At 39.6% G+C, this 23,730-nt stretch overlaps 1 protein-coding gene across 3 annotated transcripts in view; it reads left to right on the forward strand.

The window, feature by feature from the left end:
• The window catches only part of LOC146323968 (3',5'-cyclic-AMP phosphodiesterase 4C-like), a 123,977-nt gene that overhangs the window by 73,955 nt on the left and 26,292 nt on the right, over positions 1-23,730 (forward strand). For 2 of the 3 annotated variants that reach the window (XM_084723147.1, XM_084723146.1), the window contains exon 1: positions 12,614-13,201. The exons of the other annotated variant lie outside the window; for it this stretch is intronic. In XM_084723147.1, coding sequence (XP_084579273.1) covers positions 13,068-13,201 — 134 coding nt within the window. In that variant the 5' untranslated portion in view covers positions 12,614-13,067. Of the gene's footprint in view, positions 1-12,613; positions 13,202-23,730 lie in introns of those variants that run through there. 3 annotated transcript variants of the gene reach the window in all.

A 23,730-nucleotide genomic window follows, 5' to 3' on the forward strand; every position in this document is an offset into this window, starting at 1 on the left:
GATTTATTGGAAGAGTATCACAGAAATATGATTTGATTTTCAAAAGTATGTTTTAATTAGGGAATAATAACCTAAAAATAAGAATTGTTGTGTTTTCATTACCTTAGAATGGACAAACCAAACACTGGCTCTAGATGTGGCTGTTCAGATTTTGCAGCTACCATAGATTCTCCTACTCCCTTGAAAAGAGAGTAGGAGAGTGAGACTAGCTTTAAGTATTTGTTTTTTGTGTATTCTGATAATACCTTTTGATCAGTTATTTCAGTTCTTAAAGCAAACATAGCAGGGTCCGATGTTAAGGTTTTTTCCTACCTGCCCTGTAGGGCCAGTACTTCTTAAATCTACTTGCCCCATCTAAATACCTACTTGCCCTCTTTTTCTGGCTGTGTGGTGCATACTGTCCCTCACAACTTATTTATAACTAAAATCCATTGCCTATTGACTGTATAAAACACTACACAACACTTCTTTCTTCAGAGAGCAGTATTTGTTTGCTATATTATAGCCAACAAAGAAGGGATAAAAGAGATTAGGAAATTATAAAGACAGAGGGGATAAGACCAGAAAAGTTTTTTTGAACCTCCTGTTTGTCTTCTTTCCTTTTTATAGCTTGTTTTTATTTTGTTTGTATTATTTTAACATATTCAGTAAACTTCAAAGTCAACACAACATTATTTTTAACAGGGAAATTGTGTAGATCAGTGCAGTCAGATCAGTGAAATGTTTAAGTGCTATTTCACAGTAATTAAACAGTACTGGTTACTAGGGCTGTGCGCGATTAGTCAACTATAGGATTAAATATCGGCACCAGAAATACTAGTCATTTAAACTATTTATCAATATGCCATTCGGGCATGATGCCAGTTATCTGTTGCCTTTAAGATTTTATTCAGCCGCCTGCCACTAGTCGGGACTGTGGCACTGTCAGATGGCAGCCCCTCCCACCCAGTGCATGTGCCCTGATCACCGAGGCAACCCCGGATGTTTATATCAGCAAAGTCTGACAGATGACAGCTCATAAAACCCAGCGTGGTTTGGCAGTGTTATAATCTAGAAAATGGAAATAATGTTGAATGTAGACTGTGACAGAATAAGCTGTTATATATTCACTCGACTGGTGAAACGTGCCCACATTAAGCACAGACACGGACATAAACCTGTAAGCAGAGCCACTGCCGCCATTGCTGCTGCTAGCACTGCTAATTTTAACCACACTGTGTGGGAGGCTGGCAGCTAACATCAGCTCTGGGTCATTTACCTGCACCTGTCTGAAAAGGTGAAGCATTTAGTGAGTTATTGTCATGTTTTGTACATTAATGTCTAAGGTTTGTATTGCACAGTGCAAAGTAGTGCACATTTCAGTGGCATTTAAAGTATGATTTGTCAGTTGTAGACTATGATTAATGGATTCAAATGACTCTTAATACACACAGTATTTTTTTGTGACTGTTTAACATTATAAATTAATAATGCTAAATTTTAACTTCTTGCTGATTGTTTTCTTAGTGTTGCTGACGTCTGCACGTTAGCAGAGATGCTCGGCCAATGGCACACTCTAGCTGGCCACTCTAGGGCTCTGTCATAACTGAAACAAGAGAAGAAAAACATAATGATGATAAAAAAAAAAATTATTCACTTCGGTGCTTGCCCGATCGGACATGTCTGGGCAGGTTGTGCTTGCCGGCCACTTATCTTTAGTTGCCCCGGGCATTCAGGCAACTGTTAATGTCGGACCCTGCGTAGGAAATAATGCCAACATTTTCTTTGTCATATATAATTTTAAACTGAATATCTAGTGGGTTATGCGCTCTTGGTTGAACAAAATCTAAAATATTTAAAATATTTAAAGATCAAGTCATCTTGAGCTCTGGGAACTTATACTGGGCATGATTTCACTATGCTTTTTTTTCTCATTTCATAGACTAAAAATTAATAATCTGCTGATTAATCAGTAATGAAAATAATCATTAGTTGCAGCCCAATTTATGCCATTATGTGACACTGAAACTGTCAAAAAAAAGATAAATATCAGTCTACCATGTATACTTTTTAAAAGTGTTAGATTGTGTTTCTTCAGTACTTTTCTGAAACAGGTTTTGCTGTTCATCCTTACATGCCCTTCGCCACCCACCCACCCCCTTGCCACCCTGCCCGGCACCGACTCTAACAATATCCCCCTGTAATTATGTAGCTGCAGGGCAGCTGAAGGGGGGTGTTGGGTCAGGCGGCCCGTTGATTTCACGTGTCAAGCCAGCTCTGCCAGACACAAGAACACCCGCCAGCCACACAGTGGAGTCAGATCTCTCTTTAACAAGTTGGGACACACCAAAATGTTCTTCTGTAACTTTTCTAAATGTAGGAGTATTTTCAATCTCTCAGAGCAGCTCTGTCATTGCCTTGAATATTTGAAAATGTTGCTTAAAAAAGGATCAACCTGTAACTTGATACCCAAACTTTTAAGTTGAGTTCTTGCACATTCATCTTGCCGTTGGATATCCTGTATGAAACAGACTCTTGACAGCTCCTGAGGACTTGGGGGGCTGTCCTCAGCTCCCACAGAGACCTCAGGGGACTCTGCAAGCTCTCACACTGCTGGAAGAAGAGGTCAACCCACGCTGACGCTACCCTGTGGTATCATTGCTTTCAGCAATAAGTCAAACCTTCCCCTTTCCTGCAAAGTGAGTGAGTCACTGACAGAGAAGTAGAGTAACAAAGCTACTTGAAAAGTTTTTAGACTTCTGTCCTGATCTTCTGTTTTACCCTGGACTGTTTGGAGCTGTGCAGCTAAAAAACCCTTTCAGGAATGTAGTCAATGTCACGATGTTTGCTGTTGTTACAGCAACAACAAACCAGTGAGAGAAGAGAGCGAACTGTGGAAAATCCTCCAATGCAGCTGATTCCTCAGTTACAACAGCTCCCTTTCTACTTCTACCTTCTGGAGAGACTGACTGAATATCACACTCCAGTCAGCCCTGTTGAGGCTTGCCTAGGACCTCAGTGGAAGAACTCAACATTCCTCAATGGTTTTCCCTGCATCCTGAGGCACAGAGGATTAATCAGATCTGTCCTCCATCTGACTCTATCACTTTTGTTTTCATCTCTCACCTGGGATCTCCTTGTGTTTTGGTTTATCGCAGCAACATTTCATGGAATCAATCCAGAACCACCCAGTGGTTCATGGAAGAAGAATAACAGACTGAGTTGTGGAGTTCAGGAATCTGCACAAGAGGCTTTATTCAGATGTTCAGGTTATTTTCTTTAGAGCTCAGAGTGTCTCATATGAGTCAAGAGCTCAAGGGACAATGAACAAAGACTTCCGACTGTCAAGGAAAGGGGCGCCACCACCGACTGGTTTCGGACACGGTCGGAGACATTCGTGCTTGGGGTATGTTCTTAAACTATGCATCCTGCGTCTATTCAGTGCTCATATTCATGAGAGGGAGTGTTCATATAAGCTGCAGAGTGCAGCTACACACATGGCTCATAGAAAGGTTATTTTTACACAGATCACACTGTAAATTCAGTGATTTATTATTTTGCACTTATGATAGCTGTTGCTGATTTTGCAGGTTTTTGTTCAGGAGTTACTTTTATGGTCTTACTTAACAGGATATGCAAGAGTGACATGACAGATAATTGGATTGTACTGAAATTACCGAAGCTATAAAAGACTGTAATTCCCCAATAATGTGATCAAAAACATCAACTGCAAATGTCAGCCTGCAGAATTAAAAAGCTTGTTAGTCTAAAGTCGCATGGTGTTTGCAAAGAAATCCAGTGAGTCACATTTATAGATTTCTGCACCCTCAGTAGTAGAAAATGGACCAAAAGACAGTGGAGCAACAGAACAGCTTGAGTTTACAGTAAAGCTTTTAAAACTCTTGCTTCTACTCACTGAGACACAGTTGCTTCTTTGCACAGCATACTGTGAAATTTAGCTAATCACTGATGCCATGTTGATGTTATATGAGGTGGATGGTAGAGATGGGAAAGATTCATGTTTATGACTTGCAAATGTTTACATCATAAAACAACTTAAGGTGTTTGTATTGTTGCAGAGTCAGTCTAACAAGGAGGACTTTGACTGAGGCACTTTAGTTTTATTAATTGCCAAGTTGTATGTATTGGAGATGTATCAGAAAGTTCAGTGAACCCTGGTTACTAATCAGAAACTAATTACAGGATAATTACATTAAATTTGTAGCATGTATTTATTGTAGTAGAAGTAGAAAGGGCAGGTTAGGTTAAATTGAGGAGTGGAATGTGTTCATCAGAATGATGAAATGGAACAGTAGAAGATATGATGGGGAAATACACGTATTCCACACAGGAACTTGAATAACACATATTATATATATATGATATTAATGCAATTGTGTGACTTGTAGAAAGGGTTGTACAGATTCATATTGTGGGATGTGGGTGTTGCTCAGTACTCTGAGCTTTTAGGCCAGTGTGTGTGATGGCTGCTGCTCTGTTTTTCTGTTTGCTGGCATTTTACCCAACGGTTTTTGAGAGGAAGCGTGTTTTGTTTGTGGCAAGTTTCATTCAACAGACTTCCTGTTATTGCTGAAATTCTTTCAGACATTTTTTTTTAGCTTGATGACCCTGAGACAAATACAAGCAGCTTAAAAGCACATGCAGCACAGTTTACATTTTTATTAGTACATGCACTTCATTTTGTGAATAATGCATTCTTCTCTGACACTGTGTGTATGCATATGAGTGTGTGTTGTCATTCTGCCTGCTACATTGTTGTCAGTTTGTTAGCAGAGGGACTGTGTTGGTGGATAGATAGCTCCGCCTGTAGTTGCTGATCTATAATGAGGGACAGACTCGTGTTAAACTGATGACAAACAAACTGCCCTCTGTGTGTCTGTGCGTGTGTGTCATGTGTTTTTTTGTGTGTGTGATGCTTGTGTGTTCATGCCTGTTCCTGTCCTCAATCCTGGTAAGCATTAAGCTGGGCAAGGATAGGTGGGCACCGCCCAGCCTCCACTCTACTCTGCTGGGTCAGCCTCCCATATCACAACCCAACACAACCACAAACACATACCACACCTTCACTGCCATCACCCACAGCCAGAACCATGCAGTTAAAGAAGAGGGAAACTTAAAATAATAATTTACTCAAAACTGTCCTTGGTAAAGATGGAGAATTTACCATATGTTGCTAGTAGCACTTGTGGCTGTATTTTTTGTGAATTTAAATTAAAAACTTTAGAAACAAGGTGTTGACCTTTGAAAAACACAAAAGCAATTACTGCTTCTTGAAATGGTGCAGTAGAATAGTCTACTTGACAAATGCAAAACCGCTAAGTATTAAAGGTCAAAGCTGAAGTCTCCCTAAGTATCAGAGCATGGCATGAATACCTCATATCTAATATGAGGTGCATCTCTATACCAGTAATACTTTTGGTGAGAAAGCTGACTAATCTTTAAGCATTTTTGTTATTTTCTCTGCCACTATTTAGGATTGAACGTTCATGTTTTTTTTTTTTACTTGCCCAGTTGGGCAGTTGTGTTAGATATCTACTAACCCTAGGTCAATTTTTACTTGCCCCTACACAAATTGTTTTGTTTATTAGCACTTATCAAATAACAACAAACTAGTGGACCTAGTAACTAGCATTTTTGCAAATATTACAGTATCATTTGAAATGACCCAGTGTCAAGTAGTATCAAAACTTTTCCAGTCAAATTATATCTGCGCTCAATCCTCATGGTACCCAGAGCTAGAAAAATAAACATTTGTATGGTTTTGCTTTCAACCAATCACTGCAAGCATTCTTCATAAAGAAGAACCTTCAAAAAAGGTATCAAAGGAATAAATGAAGCTTTTAGACGCAGGCTCAAAAGTATCAGTGCAACATTTTTATGGTAGCAGCCCTGACAGGACCCTGCTCACAGTTCTTTCTAAATCCTACTTACTGTTATTTGATTTGCTTTAATCACCCAGGATTACATTAAATGTCAAGCACATATCATCGTCCCTGATATGAAAGAACACTATTGTTTTAAGTACTGTCTCATCTTGAATCTTGTCTGAACTGACATTCTTGTAAGTGACAGGCAACGGCAACCATGTGCCAAGCCAGGGCCTTTACTTTCTTATTTTTCTTGAAGTGAGCAACTGTGGGGTTTCCAGGTTGCTTGTGGTGTACAATCTTATCTGGCAACGTTGAATATCTGTTAAACATGTAGAAACAGACTGTTCTGTTGATGATGGATTTTTATTTACTCAGGGGTAAGGGAAACGGGAGGAATTTGGAAATGTTACTATGTAAGAATTTTGCAAGTTGTCAGAGGGACTTCCCTGAGTAAATGACTCATGCTCCTGTTAACACATGATAGGAACATGTCAAACAGGCTTAAGACTCTCAGGTCACTCTAACTGCGGCAGCCTTTTCAGTCACATATTGGTCTCAACTTGTCATCCAGTGTATTCCCAGTAAGAGAGTTGTTCCTGATCCAGTGCAGCCACAGCTGAGTCCAAGCAGAGCTGGAGTGATGGGGGGCAACAATAACACAAGAGACCCCCAAAATAAAACCCCGAGCTTGGAATAGTTCCCCAGCCCCGCCAGCCTGGCTGCTCATAACACGTGAATGTGACATGTGTTTTTCGTTTCTCGTGTACACACACACACACCCTGCCACAGCCACCCGTCCCAAAATCCATATTGATTGTTCCACCAGAGAGTTGCTGTTGGTACTTTGAGTTCATTATTGGCCAAATTAGATGCTGTGTTTTCCCAGCAGTGAAAGACAGTTGAGAGAGGTTCAGGCTTTAATCAGTTAAAAATTATAACTGAAACATTTCTTAAATATCTCCTTCAGATTTTCAATACCATCTTGTCAGTCCTGTCAGTTTCACTCAAGAAGATTGGAACTGTAATTCCGTAAAATTCTTGCAGTTTCTGTTTATAGCTGTGGTAATAAGTGCCTTGTCCCCTTGCCTTGAATTGTCTCTGTGTGTATGTGTGTGTTAGTTTTGGTCCTGTATGTGTGAGCATACACTACTGTAGTTTCTAGACACAGAGCGACCTCTGCTGGATAGTCAACCCAGCCTCAGCAGACTAAATCAGCAGCACTCTAACCTTACTCAAATAATGGCTAAATCTCAACTTTCTCTGATAAATCCTGGATAAATTTAACTTTGTGTGAACTCAGTGAATGTGAATTAGGGTGTTGTTGGACGTGCTGAGGCACGCTAGGTCAGCTTATCTTGGACAAATAAAGATTAAAGCCAAAAAACAACAAAATGAACAGACACTGCCCTCTGAAATAACACGGTCTAGTCAACTGCAGCTGTAGGTTGTGTGTTTTGTGGGAGGCACAGGAGGAGCAGCATGACTTCAGACCTGCAGGAGGATAAAATATTATGAATATGAACAAAGCAGTTACCATCATGATTGACTGCTGAAGGTACTAAATCTTATAGCCACTACATGCTAGCTGACTGACTCTGAGGCTAGATGAACACATCCATCACAAATGTTGCATTTGAACAAATTAAAATAATTAAAATAATAAAATAAGTATCACAATGCCTGATAAAAGGGATCAGGCTTGAGGTCATAATGCTACAAATTAGACACATATAATAGGAAAAGTCACTTTCAGTGTGAAAGAAACTGTTGTTGTACTCTCTGTGACATCAATGCAGATTTTTTTTCTGACTGAACACCACAGCAGCTTTCTGAAAATCTCCTGTTTGGTTAAAGGGAAATTAAAATCAACCACAGTAACAACCAGCTGAATGGTTGCAAGTGCGCTGTCCACTCAGATCAGTGTGCCACTTTCTCCACAAGGTGGTGCAAGTCTGTCTCTGCTCTGCTGTCAGAAATGCATTGCAGTAAATACAACATACATGTGCAGACAAAGTCTTTAATGTTTTTTAATATAGTCACAACCACCATACTTGTCTATAAGATACATTTCTGTCTTCAATTAGAAATGTATCTTGTGAAACACAAGATACAATTAGAAATGTATCTTGTGAAACATAGCTATCAGTATAGGTTCACTGTTTTCAGTTTAGACCAGTCATTCCCAGAGACTGGGTTATGCCCCACAGGTGGGATTTCATTTTGGTCTGCAAATAAAAAAAGAGGCATTTAAAAAGGCTGTATGGTTTTACCAATCAGAGTGACAATTTACCTAAATGCACTTATTTTGTCTCATTTATGAAGAAGGCTAAAATGTCTTATATTGTTTTCCTGATGAGACGAAAGAAAACAATGAGATGGCCTGTTAATTCAGACTATATGCATTGTACATGTATATATGTGTTCAATAACTTCTCAAGATACTATAAGATGTTGCAGAAATGGCAGTCAAGTTAACTCCTCCCCAGACTTATTGATAAGGTGTATTGTGAATGACTGTTTTTGTTTTTTTTGTTTTTTTCATTTTTAAAAGGTGAGTTCCCAGAAAAAAAAAGTTAAGGAAACACTGGCAGGCAGTATTAAAAAAGCTGTTTGCTGTCATTTAGGCTATAGTTTTGTATATCACAGAGGACCTGTGACTGACTGACCTGCCTCTCACCCAGTGTTCAACTGGGATTGACTCCATCTCACTGCAACCCTGTAAACGTATGATGATTTAAGACTTGGGTTCAGACCTTAACAAGATGCATTCCTCAATAAACTCACAATGTAGTAAAACAAATCTTTATTGAACTGAAAATGGTCACAAGCAGTGCTCTTTGTCAAGTTTTATTAGTGTTATTTTACAGTTGAGCGTGGTTGTAATGTGGATTTACTGTTCACTTTTCAGAGGAAATAAAGTAAGAAAGGCTGACAAAGCATAGTCACGCTTTGAGAAGAATTACGTATATAGTTGTCTAACTTTACTGTGAGATTGCTTTTTATAAAAGAGCAGAAATCTGAATCTTTATTGCCTCATTGGACTGTTTATGTTGTCTGAGAAGCTCTGTGAAGTCAGAAAACACTTCCATAAATCAGGTCTGGGTTGAAAGTAGAGATTATGAGAGATTATGTCTATTAAATTAATTAATGACAAGTTAGATTTTTCTGTCTGTATCTGAACTTGTATTATCAGCAATGAATGATACCTGACATTTTGATAAAAGGTAAAAATAAACATAGTTAATGATAATTAATATTGCATATCAGTATTAACCTGATATAGACACATACAAACACTTACATGTGCACTTTCTCACATTCCCAAACACATTCGTGCACACAGATACATGACACTCCCCCCTCGCAGCTTATTCTCATTACCGGCCGTAATGTTGTCATAGGAGCCAGCAGCCAGCTGGACCGTAGAAGTCATTTGGCTGGTGGATTTGGTTACACAGCGGCCTCACAAACACCTCATTCTCAGCAAACCTCCACCCCTCCATCTGTTTTCGAGGTTCGACATGTTTCACAAGCATGTTGCACAAGGAGGGAGGAGAGCATTGGTTGAAGGGGTACGAGGTTTTAGTTTAGCGCAGCAAAAACAAAAATCAGAACATGGTGAATATGTTGATATTGGAAATTACAGCATGAAAAAATTAATACTCGGCCTTGCCACCGTTCATAGTGATAAAATGGACAAAAATTTGAAGTTGTAGAAGACAGCAGGAGTAGGGAGGTGTGACAGGCATTAGGGTGTGTTTTTGGATGTAAGTGAACTATTTAAGTTCATGCTTCTTCTGTCTGTCTGTGTTCAACCCTGTGGAGATTGTTGACACAATGGTTCAAATACAAATTTAGCTCTTATTCCTTCGCATGATTTTTAGCTTTAAGGATAAATATGTAAGACCCCATTGTTCAAAAGTGAGTTCAAGTAGCGGGTTGGAGCCATAGATGAAAGGTTGAATCTCTACTTGATACAATCTTTGGTTGACGCGAGTTGTTTTCTCCCGCCCCCTCCTCCCCAGACTTGAAGTTCAGGCAGGTTGCCTGCAGGCTGTGGGGACACAACCTTCACAGCACAAGACAAGCGCAACCTTATATTTTGACAATGACAAACAACACCAAGTCCTACACTTTAAATTGTTCAGCTGTTATCAAGCCCACTGCTCAAAAAATACACACTCTGAATCTGGAGTTCAGTGGTGGCTTGCCTTACTTCTTGGTAGACTCCATTAACATATTGCTCAATTTATAAACATCTGCTCCCTCTGAAAAGACACTTGCTCATTTGTTCAATTTATATTATTTAATAAAGTGAATATATTACATCTTTCTCCTTTAAATGAGCACTTGTTACAAAAGTTGGCAATTTTGAAATTGAGACTTGGTTGGTTATCACTACCTTATCACAGTGGAAGGGTTTGTATATATTGTCAAGGCAGTTACTCCTTTAAGGGTCTCCCAAAGCAAGGTGGGCCCGTGCAAGAAAACACTTAATAAATGTTATTGGAAAAGAGTCTAGGGAAACTAGGGAAACATGCTCCATAGGGCTGTGATGGTATGGACTTCTTTCTGACCGTGGTGACAAAACCACATATTCCCACAGAATTGAGGTTAACTGCCAATGCCTTAATAATTAAGTTTTATTGAACTTTGTCAAAGCACACTGTCATAAGTGGAGCGTTGCTCCTGTAAAGAACCTATGTACGTGTGTGCAGTGTGCAGTGAGGTGGAGTGAGAAGCAAATGAGTGGCGGTGCTGCTCATAGCGGAGCAGAAACCATCAACTTTTGCCGTCTTGTGTTTTGTGGATTTGGCGAAGCTTTGTTATTGTGTCTATCAGGAGTATTGTTCACAGTGCAATAAGAATATGGGTACCAAATGTGACATCGGAAAGGTCTTGGGGGAGTTTCTACATGTGGTTCTTAATCCAATTTGTGCGAGACAAGGAGCTTCATTTGTCTCCACAAAATGCAGGATAATCTTTGCCTGATGGCCTTGCATTGTTTCACATTTCTGAACAACTGAGCTATCAGTGTACTCCCAGGTCTGGCACTCAACTTCACCCAGTATGGAAATTAAATATGCGCCCACAGCTGGTACAATCCAAGTCCACCCTGCTGGGAAAAAAGTCAGCCAATAGCAGATAACCGTTACAATAGCATGCAGTTGAAATCAAATTGAGGCGAGTTAAATTTGATAAGAATCAAAATCTTGTGTTGGAATTAAATGAAACATGAATTTTACTGTATCAATGCGATTGTGGAAATGAAATATTTTTTAAAAAATACATAAAAATACTCTTTTATTGGCCTAAATCATGACTCATGTGGACTAGCCAGAGTTTGAGTGGAGAAAATTCAGACAGCAGCTCTCAGATGAAGATGATCAGATCTAGCAGGTTGAGAGAACATCTGATTTAGTCTCTGCATCTTCATTTGTTTACTTAACTGTTTTTGTTCAGTCTTTAGCCAACCCAGTTAGTTTTTAAAGCCCCACACACTCCACCTCCTCTCCCATGTGCCTGCTAACACATCCAGCTTGGCTGTCTGCCCTGTGTCTCAAAAGACAAATATTTGCTTGCAATGTCGACAGCAGTGAGTTGGTCAGTTGGTGAAATCATCCAGTAATCCATCACTCCCTGTGGTGAGACTGACTGATGCTCCTCTGCTGGAGCACGCTACAGGCTGGAGCCTAGAGTTGTCCTGTGAGTTATACATTTACACCTTTTAGGTGAAAATAAACTGTATATGGTAAAGTAAAAACACACCAAGAAAACACCAAGAAGAACATATGATATAGATCAGCTTTATTGTGAGATATACCAGCACACAACAGACAATTATACAGTCAGATTCAGTCTCTACTTTTTAACTATCCTATGAATCTGCATGTAGTCTCTTCATGTACATGAAAACACAGCCATCACTAACAGATTACCGTTTAAACTTCTAATTTTTTTTTGATCAGATGCACAATAAGTTCAGAGTACCATGAATTTCACAGGATTGATGTGAAACTGGAGGAGTATGAAAGGGTTGCTCTAAGTTATGGTCAAGTATTATGTTGTGATCGGGGCTGAAAATGAACTTTTTTTCAGTGTCCTGCAACTTTCTACTGTCCCAGACTTTACAATCATTGCTCCAAACCGAAGTCCTTTTCTCATTCTGAAATGATTGACTGAATGAGTTAGCAGCCATTTTTACATTCACTGTAGGGCTGTTAATATGTCACTTTTTTTTCATACTAACCATTTAGATTCCTAATACGTGGTCAGTTTATACAGATATGGTCTATTTAGAATTTCATTTCAAGTGCTGATTTTGTTGGTTTGAAATATGTTTTTAAAAAAAAACTTTAATATTGCAGAGTTTGAATTTTTTCATTCTGGAAAGATATTTATTATGTTAGGTCTGTTAGGTGTTTGTGTGAATGTGTGTGTAGTGTGTTGAACCTGTAAGCATTTAAAACATCCACAGGAGACATGCTGCCTCAGAGAGTTTCCCTCTTCAGAGTGCTGGTCTTTCAAACACACACTGCACATGTACACCCAATGCATACCACATACTATGCATATACATTACCACACACACACACGCACACACACACACACACACACACACACACACACACACGTGATGCAACTACTACAACAACAGACCCACCTCTATTTCTCTCACTCACTCACACACACACACACACATGCTGTACATACACACGCACATGCTTCATGTCTTTTTTAAAGCCTCCATGTGCGGGAGGAGACAGACAGAGAGAGCCATAGAGAGACAGAGGGAGGGAGGGAGGGAAGGAGGGAGGAGTGTATCTCCAGAGAAGAGAGGGAGCTCAGCTCTGAACTCCTAAATGTGGATTTAAAACCTACAGCTTTAGCTCGCCAAGTTCAGCTCTCCAAACCGTATGAAGCAGGAGTGTCGCTGAGGAAATGACTCTAAAAGCTGCAATGTTTTGATCCCCTTTCCTTTCTTCACCCTCGACTTGTTTTGGACTGGAGGCATGATGCTGAAACACACCAAGGAGGGCTTTCCTCCGTCTGTCTGCGCGTCAATGGAAACCTGGTGCGGTGTGAAGGGAGAGCAGAGAGTTCACAAAAGCCAAGGAACAGAGGAGTGCCTGGAGGAGGAGAAAGAGGAAGATTAGTGGAGAACAAAGCAGAAAGGAGACAAAAACAATCACAGACATGAGTTTGCCGACTAACTGTGTGTATCTGGCCCCCTCGGTCCAGGATCGCTACTTCACAGTGAGGAATGGGAATATCTGTGGATCGCCATGTGCTGTCAACCGGCCCATCGACATCGTGCAGAAACGCAGGCGGTAGGCCAGATGTGGTTTTAATCCAGATGGTGTAGTTGTACAACTCTAAACACACTGCTGTCTGAAGTTTCACTAATTTTCCGCTGACAACACTTATAGCTTATTATGTAGCTTATTAGAAAATCACTCTAACTTAACTGTAAAACTCTTGTAGGGACTTTTGTGTAATGATGAATAGTCTTTATCTCCTATGGCAATGTATTTCTTAGATGGGAAGTCGCAACATCATGAAACCCAATATTATCAAAATTGCAATATGGCCAAGGGCGATATCCAAATCGCAATGTGTGAAAATGTGTGAGAAAAAAAGCATTATTGTTCTGTAGTGCTGCAGAGATACCCTGGCCTAAAAATCTTGTTCTTCAGATGATGTTTGATGTTTGATCCCAAGAAATGTCACATCATCCTGATTTTAATAGTTTTTTCAGTAAAAATGAAAATTGTAATGCAAAAATGATCATTCCCACTAATTGTGTCACATATTGCAGTCACAGTTTCAGTCAAAATAATCGCTTTTACCATATTGTGCAGCCCTACTAGTACTCGTCGAAAAAAAAATTGAACAAAATGTCTGCTCTTGCCATAACAAAATCATGTTAATCCAGGATGCCAAAATAATATTCATAGTCGCTGTTTTCTATGTCAGGACAGTAGAGTCAGGACAAACTAAATAAATAATCTGAGTTAGTTGCTGAAGTTAAACTCCATTATTAAGTCAGGTGGACTGATGTTGTTCTACAGGAGGATCTCAATAAGAATTGTCTGTGTGTGTGTGTGTGTGCGTGTGTGTGTGTGTGTGTGTGTGTGTGTATATTTGGTGAAGCTCAAAATCTTGAAAGTTTTTGTATATCATCAATTACTGCGTAATATGTAGCAAAACACATTTGTTCATATTTAATCTATTTCTATAACCGAGACACCTGAAATACTCTACACCTTTATCTAGGGGCTGCAAGTAACAATTATTTTCATTATTTATTAATCTGCTGATTGTTTTCTCGAATAATTGATCAGTGATTTAGTCAATAAAATGTAAAAAGTGTTTTAAAAAAAATGTTCATCCCAATTTCCCAGAGCCCAAAATCACATCTTCAGACTACGTCTTTTGTCCAACCAACAGTCCAAAACCCAATGATACGTCAAAGAAAAGCAGCAAATCCTTCCCTTTAAGAAGCTGGAGTCGGCAAATGTTTGACATGTTTTTGTTTGAAAAGCGACTGAAAATATTTGTTGATTATCAAAATAGTTTGCAACTAATTTTCTTTTGACCAACAAATCCATTAATCACCTAATTGTTGCAGCTCTAATCTGCAGTATATACAGTATCTATGCCTGTTTGTCACACACTTAACAGAGACAAAACACACACACGTACAACAAATAACAACAAATTATATTTTCAAAAATAAGTAATCAACCAAAGTATTAGTAGTTGTCATTTTAGTGCTGTTTTATCAATTAACACTGTTACCCAATCAACACATTCAATTCTGTAAAACAGAATTACAGCCTGTACATATATATATCACTCTTTTCTCATATTTTTAAAGCATATGTAGCAGGCTAATATAGTTAACCCACCTCTCATGCACACACACACAAACACATTCATTCTCTGTCAGATTAGTATACCTGAAAGTGTCTGCTGCCCTAAGAGTCTCAGAAGGAAATGTGACTAATTCTGCAGTCGGCCTTTCAGAAAGTCATGACGACATCAGTCTTGTCGGGCAGGGAGGGGGATCAAAGTGTGTTTAAAATGTCAACTCACCAATAAAAAACCCTTCAAAGGGGGACTGCTAATGAACGCAGAGTTGGATATATTTATAGGCCTGATGGATCGACCACATGTGTGTAATAACACAGTCAAAAAGCAGCGAAGAAAAGTTGAGTCCACACTGTAATTGTCCAGATCCCTTTAACCCCACACCCTGTGTACTTTCCATTAATTCTTAGACGGAAATATTTCATCATCATCACTTTACCTCGTAAAGTTAGAACTTTTACAGTTAGTTTTGGCAAATGGAGAGATCCTGTCCACCAGCGCAGACATTTAGCTTCTGTTTTTAGGGTTATGATGAGACAGGACTTTACTGTGTGTGAGGTTTCAGTCTCCTTCCTTCTTCCTTCTTTCTAATGTAGTTATCTCTTATACGCTCAGTCATCTCCTACCACTCAGTTAGTGCCATTGTCTGTTTTGTCTTTTCACCTTCTGTCCTGGCTTGTCCCATCCTGACCTGTCCTATCATTAGGTTCAGGCAATAGCTTGATATAAATTTGTCAGCCATCAGAGAGTTAATGTTTATACAGTTTTATACCTCTGGGGGTATAAGGCTTTCGTGGGCAATGCTCCATATATGAGGAGGAGGATGCAGGAGCCAAAAATTACATGATACATATCACAATACAGGTATTATGATTCAGTTAAAAGACTAAAAGACTGCTTTATGGCAGTTGTGGATTGTTATATTAATTTTGCATCAATGTCATGAGGTATTTTGAATTTTCAGGTAATTTGCTGTATTAAATTAAAACATACCCATTTCAGGTTATTGATATCGGTTCTGCTGTATAGAATTACACAGAGAATTTTATCCACATCGGCCACTCATATCTTGTCCCATCCATTATTGCTCTTTTCTTCAGTAGACTTTTAGCTTCAGTGATGATGATGATGATGATGATGTCAAACTCTGACTCACTCATCATGGTTTGCCTCCCAGCAGGGACCACTGATGTCAACTAGTCATTGACTCACAGCTGAGTAAAGGAGCTAACAGCTCATCAAACTTGTAAGAATAACAATACTGTTTAGATTAATTCATCAGTCACCAAAGTAACTCAGCAGTGTAAGATCAAAGCAACATGACAGTCCTGTAGGAAGCCATAATAAATGATAAAGTGATGAGTTAAATGTTTATGGTATTCGCTAAACAATCAATAACAAATTTGCTGTTAATGATGCTGGTAATTTAGTTTGAGTGGATTAACCCTCCACTCCACTGTGTGCTCCATTAATAACTCTTCTTCAGTGTGTTTGAAGTACAATGTATAGTTAGATATAATACAAAAAATTCATATCTGATGTGATATTTCTTGAAGGCAGCAGCAGACAGGATTTAGTTGCTGAGGTCAGAGGTGTTTTGCTCTTTGCATGTTGGTGACAGTCATGATGAAATTTCTCGTGTATGTGCAGCCTTGTGCTCCTCGCTGCTTGACAATCGACACACTTAACACGTCGCAGTTTAGAGTGCTTCCACAGGGCCTCACTGAATCCTCACTCAGAGCCTGTTGATTAAAAGCAGATATTTTGTGCAGCTATTTAATATCTTCATTTCTCTCATTCTTAAGTTGTCACATTTGGGGTTTTTGTTGCTGTATTGAAAATGACTCGAGCACTACTGTTTCCAAAAATCTAGAAAATCTGTTTTTAGTGTTTTTGTCAAGGTGGAAAAGTATCTGAAACCGTATTTAATACACCGTTTTCCCTTAACTTGAAGCCATAGGCTACTTTTAGGAAAAAGAAGGCTCAGAGTGTGCTGGAGGTCTGACCACATTGAAATAAATGCCTGCAGCTTTATATACTGTCCATTTGTGTTAAACTGATGCCCAGACAGACATGCAGCAAAAAAACATGTGTGAATTTAGAACAAAGCTAGCTTCTATAGCTTCTGTTTCAAAATAAAAGTCTAATATTTTTTCTTCACTAAAAGGAAGTATTTAGTTGGAAAAAAGCAGTGTATTAGTTCTGCAAACATGGTACAGTTAATAAAGTGTTTTATTGCTGACAACACAGAATATGAGCTGACAAGGTTGCTACTCTAGCTGACCACAGTAACTTTAGCAGCTTGTTCTTTGTTATGCGTTGTGCACTTAGATTTGGAGGGGAACTCTCGTCGGAACAAAAACATTCTCACAACCTGAAACCACAAAAACTCAAATTCATACTGAAATTAGTTTAGGGCCAGCAGCATTTTTAAGGCAGAATAACTCCCCACAACTGTTTGAAAATGACCCTCTACAACTATTAGCAAATTAAACTTTGGGATGAATTTCTGCTATGAAAGTAAGAATTAATTTAAGAAAATATGATGAGAAGTTAAGTATTACATATTTTTTAAAAGATCATTTTCTTTTGACATTCACGTGTGTGTGACTCTGGTCAGACAGGAACTTACATCATAGAAAGCTTCAGATTAGGATGGCAAAGACTGGCTGATATCTGATTTAATTTAAGGCCAACATTTGAGCCAAATATCAGTTCATTCATGTGGTCTCCACACAGGTATCATTTGAGTTTTTGTGCCTCTCTCTCCCAACAAAAATGAGACCTGACCTTTGGGTTGGCCAGCCCTCAAGGCCTCAGCCCGTGTCAACATAGTGCGATGTGACGCACAGCACACTCTACCTGAGTTCAGAGGTCACTGCAAGCTGCCAGCATCTTGCGACATAATGTAAACGAAGAGTCACGTTAGCCCCAGCAGAGCACTGAAGTCGTGCTCACCGTAAGTATGAGTCAGCTATGAGTATCAGCTTACAGGATTAGTGCTCTCATGATGCCACTGCAGCTGGTTTAGCTTTACTCACCTGTACTGATGGTGTTGGTAGATTTCTCCTTCCACAGACTCCAGCTCCATCTGCTTTTGTCCATTTGTCACAGGCATCTCTTGCCTTGTGTATCCCATATTTCCATGATATGTTTCTTGGGGTTTGTTACGAGGGCACTGAATTCTGCACAGCTTCACTGATTCAGTGGTGTCACCCATCTCAAGAGTAGGGGTGTCAAAAAATAAATTGTTTCTAAGATGCATCGCGATGTAGACGTGGATGATTCTTCATCGATGCAGTGACAGAACATAATCCATTTTATTTTAGAGACATTCTGTTTTGATTTTCTGGCTGCGGCTGGACAATAAACTTCTAAAATTCAAAATAACTTCCTGGTAGCAACCAGTGCCATAACAACCAGTGCCATAGCAACCAGCGCCGTAGCAATGTTGGGGCGAGCGCAATATGCGAGAGGCAGGTGAAAATCAAGAGCAAGTGATAATAAAAAAAAACGCACCTAGTATTTTAAAAGCAGACCTCTGGGATTCAGATTTTATGAACTTACTGGGAAGCACAAACTGGACAAGACCCACACTGTGTGTAAAGTCTTTCATACAAAAATCAAACACCTAGAAAATACCATTAATTTAAGAAACCGCATTAGCCATTTTCACTCTGAGAAGCTAATGCCTGGCACCGTTAAGAAAACAGTGGACCCAGCCCAGCCAAGTGATGAAACGCCGTCAACTTTGCCGCCCAGCTCTGAGAAGGGGAAGAGGCTCACTCAGTCTTTTCCTGTCGATTAAACACAAAATTAACATAACATAACATAATTAAATATTATACTAGTTGTTGACTAGTCTATCAGTAAGAAAATACTCAGAAAGCAGTTAAAATTTAACACAGCTTACTAACTGATCATATTAAACAGTCCGAAAAAATGCTGTGTATTAAGAGCCATTTGAAGCTGAAGCTGTTACTGATTTCTGAAGCACTTTAGAGTTAATTTTTATCTGACTGCTTGTATTCATTGATGAAAAAGTAGCCCCATGCAGTAATATAGAAAATTGAGGATACAATGCTTTGTGATGCATTGTGAAATTGAATCGAATCGTAACGTTGACAGGATAATCATAATCGAATCGAATTGTGAGATCAGTGAAGATGCACAGCCCTGCTCAAGAGCACTACATATACTGGCCAAAAGGTGTTTAGGCCATAAATTGTGCTGTATCCTTCAATTTAAGTGTTACTCTCAGCACTTGGGGATGATACTGACTAACAGAGTATGTTAGAATCATAGAGGGGATTTCCGACACTATTTCCCCAACAACTGTATTTCAAAGTGTTAGTGCAAGTGTTGCTGGAGATTTTCCTCTTTGTGTATGGTGAGAGGAAAACTTGAGATTAAATTTTCAAATTATCCTCATGTCATCATGAGTCATTTAGAGGGTCACGTTATTTAGAACAGACTGTAGTCAGTGAATTGATCCATTCAGTGACTTGGTTTGCATGCACAAAATATTATCAGAGTAGTAAATATTCCAACTAAGCTGCTTCCATGGCTAATAAAAATAAATATTCCACTAATATTCATGTTTACATGCAGCTGGATTGCAGTTTGAGCCATTTTGCTTCTTTGTGTCTACATGCACACACACACACACACACACACACACACACACACACACACACACACACACACACACACACACACACACACAAGCTTGCCTTTCTGTGTGTGTGTGTGTGTGCATGTGTGTATGTATGTATGTATGTATGTTTTTTTTTTTTAAGTTTTCCACTGGTGGTGACTGTACCAACACAGCCTCCCTCTTTCATTTACTAAATCACCTTCTGATTTGATATTTGCCCCCCTAAAAACCTTCTTGTTATCCAAGTCTTTTATAATATTTAAAAGTAGGAATTTGGACTTTTCTCTTGTGCGTGTCTGTGTCTCTTTGTTGCATGTCACCCCCGCCCCTTGTCTTTACAGCAGTCCTATTGTAATTCAGGCACAAAAGCCCAAAAAAATACTTAAACTTAACATTTCTGGCACATGTTTTGAATATGCTTCATACATGTTAAATGAATGCTCCTAAAATCTGAATAATACCAGCATATCCCACATGCCTTGTTTGGAAAATGCAAATACAGAATAAGGCCTAATTTGGAATATCCAAAGTGAATATGCTCTGGTGAGTGAATATGTTAACATGACCTGTATCGAATTCAGAATATTTTCATATTCATTGAATAATAGTGGAAAATTAGTGTGTATGTAAACGTAATCAGTATCTGAAGGGAACTTCACATGTCAAGGCTGGGAAATAGTTATCATATAATTTGAAAAGAAAACTCTTTACTCAAGGTCTCAGCTTTTAACTGAACTTCACTAAGGATGGAGTTTGCTCAGTTGCCGTCAAAAGTGTGGAACTAAATTTCAAAGTCATGGTCATGGTGTTGTCGTATCTGAAGGGCAGATTGTTGTAACCTGTCTCTTTTCAAAGAGGGTCGATTCTTTTCCCAGTCGATGCTGGGACTGGTTTTGGTCTGATGTTCAAAGACAGCTGTTGTTGTTTAGGATCCTTGCCATTTCACAGATGTACTCTAGTGCTTCCCACAGCTGTTGCATATGATGTCATGATGATGTCATACACCCTTCCCTTTGTTTATTCTATAGATACATTACCATACATGTGAAAGGAATTTGACGTCTGACTTTTGTTACAAAGAGTTTTTGACCCCTGGTGAGGACGAGCGGGTAATATTGACGTGACAGTGGCTATTCATTGGACTGGATCCCAAATCATTGCCAATTCATGGCTGACGCCTCATCCCGCTGAACCACAGGACGCCTCTGCTCCGAGCCTCTGGAGTCACTCCTCTTCATTCCTACAACAAACACGCCTCAGCAGAAATCCCACTGTGTCCACAAGCTCAACCAGCTGTTTTCCGGCTTGTATCTTTTTAGCGTGTTACATAGCATCCTTTGTGCTCTTGTCTGTTATTTGGTGGAAAAACAGAAGTGCAGATGTGGAGCGTTGGGCCGGGAATAATTGCAGGCCTGAGAGCTGGTCGATCTGTATTGCAGTGACAGCCGTGGAACCACAACTGACGTCAGCAGACAAGTGTGATTGTGTTTGTGACTGTGTGTGGACTATTACTGCTAGAATAGTGGACTGAGTGTTGTTCTGACATCTCTGTGACTCCAGGAATGATGATCAACTCAGGGACAGACGGACACTTCACAAAGAGGCTCTGTTCCATTATTCTGTTGCACGATTAGACAATAGTGTGATTGGTGGACTGAGGAAATAAGGCATCCACATGCAGCCTACAGGTGAACTCGATCACCTACATAGACTTCAGGGCACTGCCTACACAGCAGGATGCCAGGTAGGGAAAGGCTGTGGGTTTGAGGGGACTTTCAACAACTTTATTTTGTTATAAGACTTAAGCGATATGACAAGATGGTCTGTGAGTGCTTCAGAGATGCTGTCATCAGTTTATGCAGAGATATGAGTGATAATGTCAAAAAAAAAAGAAAAATATAAAATACGGACACAGAAAATAACTCTCAGGGTCATGTTGAAGCTCTGGTCTTACACCAGGGTATTTGCTGATACTGAGTATTGACCTGATACCAGTGCTCTTTTTTTTCTTGATGTATAAATTTATTTGTACTGCATGGGTATTCATTGGCAGTGTTTGCCCTAGAATAATTTCTGAACTTGTGGAATGAACTGAAAAAAGCCTAAATAGATGAGGCGAGTGGACTGGCATATTGTCGCGGTCGACTTTGGCTGATGGTGCAGCAGGTGGCCTGCAATTTATATTTGCATTCAAGTAACGTAATGTCAAATCACTTAATAAGGTGATAAATTCCAGTTTATCTTATTGGTTCATCTCTAGAAAAATGTGCATATAAAACAAATTGTACTGATTTTTACAAAATCAGTGGATCAGTTATTGTGGGGCAAAACAGTATCTGATATGATCCATTAGCCTAAATGATCGCTTTGAGGGACATGAGGTACAGCAGCAGTCCAGCAAAACTGAGTCATATTGGGGGGCTGTGTGTTTCTCCCTTCATGGGAGAAAAATTGCATCCGATTCTGGGATGTATTATTAACACCTTAGTTGTTTAAGAGAGAAAAAGATGGTATCAGATTGGTGTCAGTTTCAGCAGATACTCATATAAAAGTGATATAGAGCCATCCATAATAATAATAGTCATAAGTAAGAACATTTTTGAGTGCTTTACATGAAGTGAACATCTAAAAACAATCAAAATAGAAAAGGCAGCGATAACACTATCCACCTGTTGTCTTTATTTTGTCATGTCCTGCTGATGAGCTGTGTGATTGGCTGCTCCTGGGTTGCCCTTGGCTAATTAGAGGAGGAAGTGGCACACTCCTGTCTCACCGGTGGGCTCAATCACTGTATGCTGAGAGGCGCCAATTAGTGCTGTATGAACATGATTAGAGGAGCACTCAGCATGGCCTGTTGCTGGGCAAAGACAGTGTGTTTTTGTATGTGTGTGTGTGTGTGTGTGTGTGTGTGTGTTCGTGCCCTGATCTAGCCTGTCCAGTTGCACACCAGTGTGATGTGAGGTTGTTCGATTTTCAGGTCGATTCTGGAGCCAAATCTAGATCTCTACTGCTGGGGCCATAATCACACACTGTCTGTGTGTGTGTGTGTGCGCGTGTGTTGGTTGTGTGGTTCTGAGTGGTTCTGGCCCAGTGTGTTACCCTCCTAACCAGTTTCTAATGATGTTAATGCTGATCAGCCACTGTATGGATTTCTCCCCGGCTGGACGGACAGAGCTCATCACTGCACATAGACTCCACGATCAATACCCGTCCGGAGGAGGGGATCAACCTCTGAGGCACGCTGCACTCCAAAAAGTTAACCACTTCAGCACTACACAGGTCACATTCATATTTAAAGGGAAATTCTGCTAAAAAAAAAAAAAGGCGACTGTTGTGTTTTTTAAGTTTGTCGTAGAGGCAGGCTGTACTTTAAGCGCTGCACAAGAGCTCAAACACCACTGTCCAGTGTATGTATCTTTGACCAAACAATGAGTCACTGCCAGCTCTGGCAAACCTCCAAACTGGTGAAGAGATAGCTATTTTTTTCTCAATAATTCCTGGATAAAACAAACCAGCTTATGAAACGTTTTTGGATTTTTAGACTCAGTGTTTTGCACTACAAAAGTTAGTATTTGCTTAGTATTTGCTCTACGTTGATTATTGATTATAGATTATAGACTACTGCTGGTGTAATAGTGGCTGTTACTCCCCATCCCCATGTCTCATTTGTGTACTGTAGTTATGTCAAAGTGTTATAGTTGATTTGATAAGATGAGGTGCTAAAATGCAACATACATAAGCCTTGATATATTGTGGTGAATATTACACTGGTTTAATGCATACTGTAGTCACACAAATACAGAAAACACACACAAGGTGCAACTTCAACAATCATCTGCAATAAGTCTGTAACAATAATAATAGTAAATGTTTGCATTCCACACAGGATCAGATGTGGATCCAGGCGTGTTACTGTCTGCTCCCCACCATGTTTTTTCTCACTTTCTTTCTTCTTTTCTCTCTTGTGACAGCAATGAAAACAGAACTCCTGTTTTCAAAAGCAAGAGTCCTTCCTCTGCCTGTAGGTCAAAGGTCACACAGAAAAATAATAAACACAGCAGCTGACTTGACTCGGCGCAACCTTCCCCTCCCCTTGGCTATATTTAGAGAGACATGAGCCGCTCTGAGATCAGATGTTGATGTTGGACACAGAATGTTCGCTGTGTTTGGACAGTGGTCCACAGTGGCCGGTCAGGTGGATGGAAAGAGCAACTGGCTCTTCATGGAGGTGTGGCACTCAGTTTCAATCCAGTGTGCACATAACAGTGGACAGTTTTTAAAAGAAGAGTCATATTTTATGATCTTTGCATATCATTGAATGCTCACTTT

Source organism: Lutjanus erythropterus, chromosome 7 (assembly GCF_056507025.1).
Source record: "Lutjanus erythropterus isolate fLutEry1 chromosome 7, fLutEry1.hap2, whole genome shotgun sequence".
NCBI classification, from domain to species: domain Eukaryota; kingdom Metazoa; phylum Chordata; class Actinopteri; order Lutjaniformes; family Lutjanidae; genus Lutjanus; species Lutjanus erythropterus.